This window comes from Aptenodytes patagonicus, chromosome 10 (assembly GCF_965638725.1).
Source record: "Aptenodytes patagonicus chromosome 10, bAptPat1.pri.cur, whole genome shotgun sequence".
Classification (NCBI taxonomy): Eukaryota; Metazoa; Chordata; class Aves; order Sphenisciformes; family Spheniscidae; genus Aptenodytes; species Aptenodytes patagonicus.
Window position 1 is genome coordinate 10,684,273 of NC_134958.1, and position 8,693 is coordinate 10,692,965.

General features: G+C 41.0%; 1 protein-coding gene across 2 annotated transcripts in view; it reads right to left on the reverse strand.

Annotated features, from left to right (window-relative positions):
- LOC143164919 (protein FAM169B-like) overlaps positions 1-8,692 on the reverse strand; it is a 41,706-nt gene extending 33,014 nt beyond the window's left edge. For both annotated transcript variants that reach the window (XM_076347995.1, XM_076347996.1), the window contains exon 1: positions 8,573-8,692. In XM_076347995.1, the coding sequence (XP_076204110.1) occupies positions 8,573-8,606 (34 nt within the window). In that variant the 5' untranslated portion in view covers positions 8,607-8,692. The remainder of the gene's footprint in view (positions 1-8,572) is intronic.
- Between the last annotated feature and the right edge of the window lies 1 nt (position 8,693).

Consider the following 8,693-nt stretch of genomic DNA (forward strand, 5'->3'; position numbering starts at 1 on the left):
TTAGTTTTACTATTTTGCCATTATCTAACAAACTCAGTTACAACTTGGGACAATCAACTCTATCTCTTTGTAAAGATGTTTTAAATACTCATTTAAGTTTCAAATTAGTATGTATTGCCAATACACTTAAATCCTTTTTGATCATGAACCCAATACACAATTTATTAAACGAGATATTTGCTTTCATTGTTAAGAATTTTCTATTCCTTCATTCATACGTAGCTTATTAATACTGTTTCCTTAAGGCAACAAGTTGGTGATGCAGTTATTTCAGACTAGACACACCATTGGGTTGATTAAGATGCATTAAGGTATTGCTGGTACTCCCAGGAAAGACTTGCTTGTTGAAAAGCCCATTTCAGAAATTTGTTAAGGGCATTTAGGATGCAGCCAGATTGTAAAGCAAAATACATCAACCTCACTGTAGATGAAGCATGAAAAGTGTTATGTCTGAAGTGAATTAATCATTTATCCTACAACTACTTTTTCATGTTCTACAAACACAGAAAATGATACTGCATGCATCCATTAAGAATTGTATATTTACAGAAGAGCCATCAGTCACCACAGGATTTGTATATGGACTGTGCATCTTTGTACATTTGTGCAAATTTGTGCATACTTTTACATGTAAAAGTACGAAAAATACTGAAGTGTGATTTCTAGTGGTGCAGAAACAAGATAGATAAAAAGAACCTAACATTTCTAACTTTCAAGTGTCATTTTTTATTCAGTTTTGCCATTTCTAATGCTTGCAATAGCAGTACTGGTTTTATTTATTGGCTTTACTATTGGCTTTATTTTCATGCCAATATATTTCACAATTAGAAAAAAAAACTTCAGCAGATTCTAAGTGTTTCTGACAGTACTGTAAGGTTTTTTTGTCCAAGAAGTATTTTCCCTTTTTTTTTTTAATCAGAAAACACTTTGCAATATGAGACAAACATACGTGCAGCAACACAAAAAGACTGTGTATCATGTCAATATTTAGGAGGGAATGTTCTTGTAATTAAACCAGGCAACTGAGACCAGAACGCCTAAGATTTATTCTTAATACAGGTGTGGTTTTGTGGCGCCAAACAAATCACTTCATTTTCAGTCTGGTTTCTTATCAGTTAAGTGTATATCTTATCTACCACTTCAAAAGGGTGTGACGTTTTCCTTATCAGTGCCTCTGAAGTCAGAACATAAAAAGACAAAAAAGTCATATAACATAAATTGTTCTCTGTTCTCCTGTGGACTGTCACTGCCACACTATGGCAGCACAACCATGACAGTGTCTAGGATCTAAAGATAACTTTCTTTGCCCTTCTAAATTGTGCACATATAACAAAAATGCTATCCATTACCCTCTCACAGGAGTGGGAGCTCTGTGTTAAACAGCAGTCCTCAACATCAACTCTTCTCCTTTCCTTCCAATTAGCTTGAACAGCTCTATGCATGTGGTTATCATTAGATGACCATATTTGTTTAACCTTTCAAAAGAAGGAAGAGGTCTTTGGCACGTTCCCGGGAGCACATACAGAACCTGACTCTCACATCCTGAATTTAATTCAGCAAGTACATGTCAAAAACCCAAGTTCTAGTGTAAGTGAAACTTCAGTATCATAACAACGTGTGGTGGCAATGGAGCTAGTGGGCAAATGCTGTGGTGTGATATCTGTCCAACATGGCAGGGCAGCTCCTAACCACATGCTGTACATCATTAATGAAAACAACGTTCTTCCCCACTGCATTGCTTTTCACCATTACTAACAGAGCAATCACTCTTGGAACATAAAGCATGAAAAAAATGCATTAGCATTAACAGGTTTCTGTTTCGATCCAAAAATGCCATTTATATATTACTTACTATTCTGTCACAATTCAAATGGCAAGAAGGGCTTCAGAAGACAAACTAAATATAAGTTTCTGTCTGTAAATAATTTTCTGCTATAGAATCAATAAATGAAGGCAGAAGGGAAATACATAATCCTAATCCCATTGCCAATTAAGAAACCAAACAGATTAAATGGATGAGTTCAGCTGTAGCTATACGTCATTACTGCAAATTCTGTCACTCAAATGGAGGGCAGACCAAACGTTAGACATCCTAAATGCAGGATGCTATCATATTAGCCATCCCATTCCCACTAACACATTTTTACTACTGATTTCAGAAAAGGGAAGAAAAAAGCTGTAAGTATACACATCTATTTAGCAGAACGTAGATGAGCAAAGGCAGAGACTAGACAAGCCTAACTCTGAAAAATGTCAAACACCTTCAATTTCTACTCACTTCAATGAGCTCTGAAGGCCCTCAGAACCTTGTATGACCAGGGTCTATCAGCCACATATATTATTTATTTTCCAAAACTTAAAGTAGTCTGCAACTTATGAAATGGAAAAAAAAATAGACAAGGGAATTAAATAATTGATTTAAATATTTAGCTCGTTTTGGAAAAAAACCTAGATGAAACCACATTATTTAAAATGTTTTCAAATCTAGAAAAGCAAGTGCGTATTGAAGGGATCACAGAATGGCATTAATCAACTCTAACCTGCAGTACTCCTGTACTGAAAGTTCCAGCAAAGAGGTTCCAACTATATCTATTTTCCCTCAGATGGATCTTTAGCAGTGTTACACTTAGAAAAATAAAGCCACACCCAACTCATAGTACAGATAAATTAAAATACATCTGTGTAAACAGGCTACCCCCTGTCCTATTACACACAGAATGCACATCTGGACTGGCATGTTTTGCACAAAGCTCTAACCTAATGTAATTGAAAAAAGCTGAGGTATTATGGCCCAGAAACAGACTTTATAAATAAAAACTGTAGCATACTGTTAAACCATGGAAGTGCTACCAGCTGTAACTATGACATATCAGGAATTCATACTTCTTACGTTCATACATTTAACTCTCTCTTTCACAGATATAAAAAAGGAGGAGGGAGCTAACAGAGTAACTCAGAGAAGATGTAGTCCTGAAGAAAAGGGACATTCAGGATTGTAATTAATTAAGGCTTTAAGGTTCATGTTCATATCAGGTTTTCCATTGATTCAGTGGGATTGCTGCTAATACCTCTGAACTTGTGAACATCAGAATTGAGTTCTTCATATGTACTGTTTTTCATACAGCCAAGAAACAGGCAGAAATGCTTCTAGAAAAGTCTAACTTCAACTGCTGAAGGCAATGGTGTGGATTTTCTTGCATATGTAAGAAAAAAAATCTAAATTTTTCAATGTAATTATTTGTCTACCCCCTAAACAAAACAAAATATACAAGAATATATGTTTTCCAGAACGACTGCGTCCATATCAGGGGCTTCTTCTAGCACAGCTATGTCAGTGCTTCATCTCACTTCATCATACCCATAGCCAAAATAGCTATGCCAGCAGAAGTTCATAGTCCAGGCCTGACCTCAAATTACAGTCTGACTCTTAAAATCTAAGCAAAGAAGAAATGGGAGGCCCTGAACGACACTGAAATATACCACTGAAGTATTTTCATTATTCAGAGAGGCTGATTGGAAAGGCAAATGACAGAAGATTCCGTGAACAGCAGTAGAGCTTTTATGAATCACAAGTTCAAATGTAGATAGCGGTAATTCAACCCTTTACAAAGATGGAAGATAGAAAGGAAGATGCATTGGTCAGAAGTCGTCCTATAACTTAAGGGAAAAGAGGAAGACAATGTCTCCCACACTGATAAACAAGGAATAGTGAAATGGCAGGAAATGACAACTGAGTTTGGCAAATGGTCTAGCATGAACATGATTTCACCAGCTAGGACAGTTTCAGAAAAGTGCCATATTTTAAGATCAAGGAGCATTTAAAATTATTACTGAAACACCCACTGTCACAACCTGGCACCAGGGCTAGTATTTAAGTACCACATCAAATACATTACCCTGTTACCACCATCATTCAGAGCAGGTGTGGGAAACCTAAGGCCGCACTACACACAGCCCTTATCTTCGTTTCATATGAACTATGGCAGCATGTGTGGCATACCAAAAGAACCTGAAAGCCCTAGTTTGCTATCGGAAAGGACAATGTTCCCCAAACAAACAATGTAGCAATGAAAACATGAGACAACTGTGTAGATTTTCAGGGATACCAGTTTCAGATACTGCATAATTCGAGTTGCATATGCTTTACACATCTGACAAATCTACTGCTCCCACCAGTAGAGTGCATAAGTCTGCCTAAGAAAGCCCAGCAGCCTTTCTCCAAATTACTTGCAAGGAGCAATTTGTACAGCCAGACTAATCTCAAAAAAAAGCAATTAATTTGAGAAAAAAAAAAAGGAAAGAAACAAAAAAATCCCCTCCCCCAGTAATTTTCACTTTGCTAAATTTATTATGCGGCTGCAAATTAACACATCACCTGCACTAGCAATCACAAGCCTCTCAGCCTGTCTCAGAACTTGCTTTAATAAACAGCTGCAAGTAGTGGAGGAAATATGTAAACATCTCTCTTGTTTCTCTGTGCCATTGTGTCAGCTATCCTACATGACTTTGAAGGTGCTCCAAAATCAGCATGGCTCTGCTTTTCCCTTCTTCTCCTTTTGGGAGGAGGAAGAAGCAGAGAAGGAAGGACAGGCTGGCAACAGAGGGCTAACTCTGTGCTTGCTGTGCTCTTGACAGTAAGGCTGAGATTGTTTAAATTCAGTTTACACAGGCTCTTCTGTAAGGACAAAAGAAACCACTGCTGGTGGTTAAAAATGCAAACGGTTTTGATTATAATGGCTTGACAATCAGCCAAAGATATGACTAGGGGGAAAAACACAGCAAGGCAGCTATGACCAGAATGGAAGAAACAAGGAAAAACACATGGCTTGACTTCAGAGCAGAAAATTGACTTAGGCTTTGCATAAACGACAGCATACCTCCAAGCTTGCCTGATCCACAGTCTGCCTGGAATGAGAACATGTAGTCTAAAAGCAGAGCCTATTAAAAGGCATAATGTTTCTAAACAGCATCTGTTAGGTACTAATAAGCATTACTTAAAGGACACAGGCCTTAAATTGCTACCCAATGTGCACTTATCTGAAACTGCTGCAAGGCAATCATTACAAAAATGTCACATGACACCATGGGAATTTGAATAATATAAAATGTTTTTATTTAGTTTGGCTTGAAATCATCACACAGAAAAAATATGGAGGCACTTTCTGAGATTTTGAAACTGTGCAACTTCACAGGAATGAAACACTAGCAAGAATTACATCAGCAGAGCCATTTGCCATCTGTTGTCAGTAACACTATGAAGACCAGCCACCAGATAGCCATTTCGAGGGTTACAAACACAACATTTTTAAGCATCCACAGACCTCTCAGTTAACTGAGCAGGACAGTTTACTTCGGATATGTGCAACCTGAGGGTCTGCCAATCATTTTGCAAAGACAACACACCAGAACTGTGAATTGCCACGCAAAGTGTTTGGGAGTCTCTCAGTACACAACCGTTATACAATGTGGAAAATACATACCAGCCTGTTCTACGTAGGTTCTTATAACATACTCACAACCATGTCTGCACACTTTCCACTTGCAAATTTAAACCAGCTAGACTTTCTCTTGTTGTTTGTTTTCTCATACTTTCCCCCAAGGGAAGGAGTGTATTCACTGCAGTGCTATCATGGAAAGGGACTCAGGTTTGTTTGCTGGGTTTTGGACTGTATTTTTTCTTTGAGGGAAGTAGTTAGGATTTTGTTTCCTGTTTTCCCTCCTTCTAGACCATAACTACATATTTGTGTTAAAGAAAGCAAGGTTTCAGTAACTTGCCTTACCCGTGGCATGGAAAGCGAGGAGGTTATGACAGCCCTTACCTCTTAGATACACACACTCCTCTGAGTAAAATTCCACCTGTTCCATACATGAGATTTTAGTTATACTGAAGGAGTATAGTTGTTGATCCATCTCATCTTAGAGCTTTGAGTAGCTTTTCTAGATGTGGGGGCCATGTTCATGGTATGTAGCGCTACCCAAATTTTGTGGTTCCACCTTCCAGGCTGCTGACCTCTTGCCTGTAAACTGATTAACATGGAATTCATGGAGGGCAGGGAGATTTCCATCTTCCTAGAGAGACAGATGGAAATTTAAGGCTTCATCAATGCAACTGTTAATCTAGACGTACAGGTTTCTCATCCAGTAACTATTCCTCAGGCTCCAGAGTCGTATATACATTGTTACTCACTGAATGTCCTTCCTAGCCTTGCTGTTAGATGGTTGACACATACAAATCTGACTTTCAAAGTGTTCTAAGATCAAAAAGAACTTGTTACAAGGCTGAATTTAAAACAAAAACCTCAAGTTCTAGGTCAACAGCTGGCCTGCTTCTCAACAGTAAGGTTTGCCTAGGACCTATAAAGGGGCTTAGAAACCTGGAAGTGTAAGCAATCTTGCTCTATGAAAAACAGTTACAGGAACAGACGTCAAAACCTAGTTGTAGCATCTGAATTACAGCACGACACAAACTGAAAAGCACCATTTGCACAGGAAGAGCTAATAGCTGACTCCAATATGCTCTTAAAGTGTGCTGTATACTCGACCTATTGCCAATTGTTCCATAATTATTTTAAACATAGGTATATCCAATTAAATAACTAAGCCAAAACTTGGATGATACCTAAAAACAATGGCATCTGTTCCAAAAGAGGAAGGGGGTGGAAGAAGAACTATTCTAAACATTCAGTTTGAGAGTAATGAAAAAGTCAGGGGAAAAATGTAGACATTAACTGAAGTGCCCAACAGTACAATGTTTGCTTTGACGTGAAAAACCAAGTCCCATTCATCTAGAGATTTTTATTTAAAAACAACAGCAGAATTGAGAGTCTTCCAAAAAAACCCAATAGCATTATTACAAATGTTTGACTTTCATAAGTGGCTGATAGGAGGGAAAAAATAGAGCAATCCGACTACGGCGCATTTAGCCATGAGCAGCTAGAGGAACTAATGAACAACATCATTATTTTACTGAAGGGGATGAAGTAGGTGCTTTAGATAAATGGCAGCAACTTAAAATGCGTTTCAGAAGATAAATTCACTTTCTCTCCATTTACCTGCTAGCATGACAAATTAAGAAAGAAGAGTATAAAAACAGAGCAGGAGGGAAAGCAGTGCAAAAGCTAACTGAGGTGATGCAATGGGCCCTTATCCAAACAAGTGCGTGAACAGAGATTCTTGGAAGTGCTCCTAGTCAAATATAAACCAGGAACACTACACACGCCAGACTCCCTTGGAAATCCACGGTGAAGCATGTGCAGAAGATCCACCTGTCCTAAAATCAGCTCCCTTACCAAGCACCAGGAGCATTGCCATTTGGGAACTAATATAATGTCTGTTCATTTCAAAGCAGCGTAAGTCCACCACGTACTGAATGGCTGAGTTCTCTCTATTGGTCTCTGCTGGGCAGAGCAGCTCTTTGCCTACTGTCAGAAACACCAGTAAATTAACTTCTGCTGAAAGAAGATGAGGGGTGAGTGGCTTTTTTCCCCAAAAAAATCATCATTAGAGACCATGTATTTCTTGTTCTACATTCAGCTCATGATCAGCAAAGAAAGTTTTTACTGAATACTTTTTAAAGAAAGGGTAAGTACTCTGCAGTATAGAAAGTCTTTCATATCTCATCTCTACACCAAATTAATCCAACTAATTATTCTTTTGTGGTCAAAAAGCAACATGTTTGCTGCTCCTTTTGTCCCTGTTAAACCATGCTTCTTTTGTTAAACCATGTTTTTGCTCAGTGTGGGTAAACACTTGCTGATGCTGCCTGAGATTTGGCCTTAAAAACGTAGAAGTATTTTTACACAGTATTCCCTCTGCTCTTTAATAGTTCTCAAGTACTTCACCATTAAAGTCCCAAACTCGTGCACCTGTGCGGTGAGACCTCTAAACACACACTGGAAACAGGCGTTTGGAGACGACCTTTTCACCAGCATCACCTGCTGAACCAAAGCTGACAGAAATCATTAGGCCAGTTCCTCTCTGCTTCAGGACAGGTTTGGGCTAGCCTAAAACCTGGAAAAGTTACCTGCACGCTTGGGAAAAGGGCAAAAAACCCTGTAGCAGCCTGCTCTGGTTGACCCTGCTTTGTGCAGGGGGGTCGGACTGGACCATCTCCCTCAAGCGATCCTGTGAAAGCAGGGCGCTGGGAGGATGGTAATGAAGAGCCGGGGCTCGCCCGGTCACGACCGCAGGCGACTGAGCAAAGTTTTCTTGGAAAGGCCCGAGTGTTTTGCGGCGTTTTGGCCGCTGCTGGAAAGCCTAGCCGCGGTGCCGCGGGGAGCCCGCCATTTCGGCGCGGCAGGGGGACACGCCGCGGGCTCCTCACAGGAGGCGCGGGCTGGCGCCGGCAGCGCCCCCAGACAGCCCGGGCGGGCGGTGCGTCAGCCAGGCACCGCCGTCCAGCCTCTGCGGGTGGGCAGCCGGCCCGGCATGAGGGCAAGAGCAGGAGGGAGGCGAAGCGAACGGGGCGGCCGCCGTGAGGAGGCAGCGCGAGGGGAGAGATGGGGCAGGGGCCGGTGGGGGGGAGGACGCCAGGCCGCGGGGGAGCTCCCGAGCGCTCTCCTTCCCCTCTTACCAGCGGCGGCTCTTCCTCCTCCCTCGGCCTCCATCACTTCCTCTGAGGCGGGCTCCCACCGCCGCGGCCCACCCCCGCCCCGGACGGGGTGGTGGTGGTGCGGCCCGGTCCCGCGCGGGCA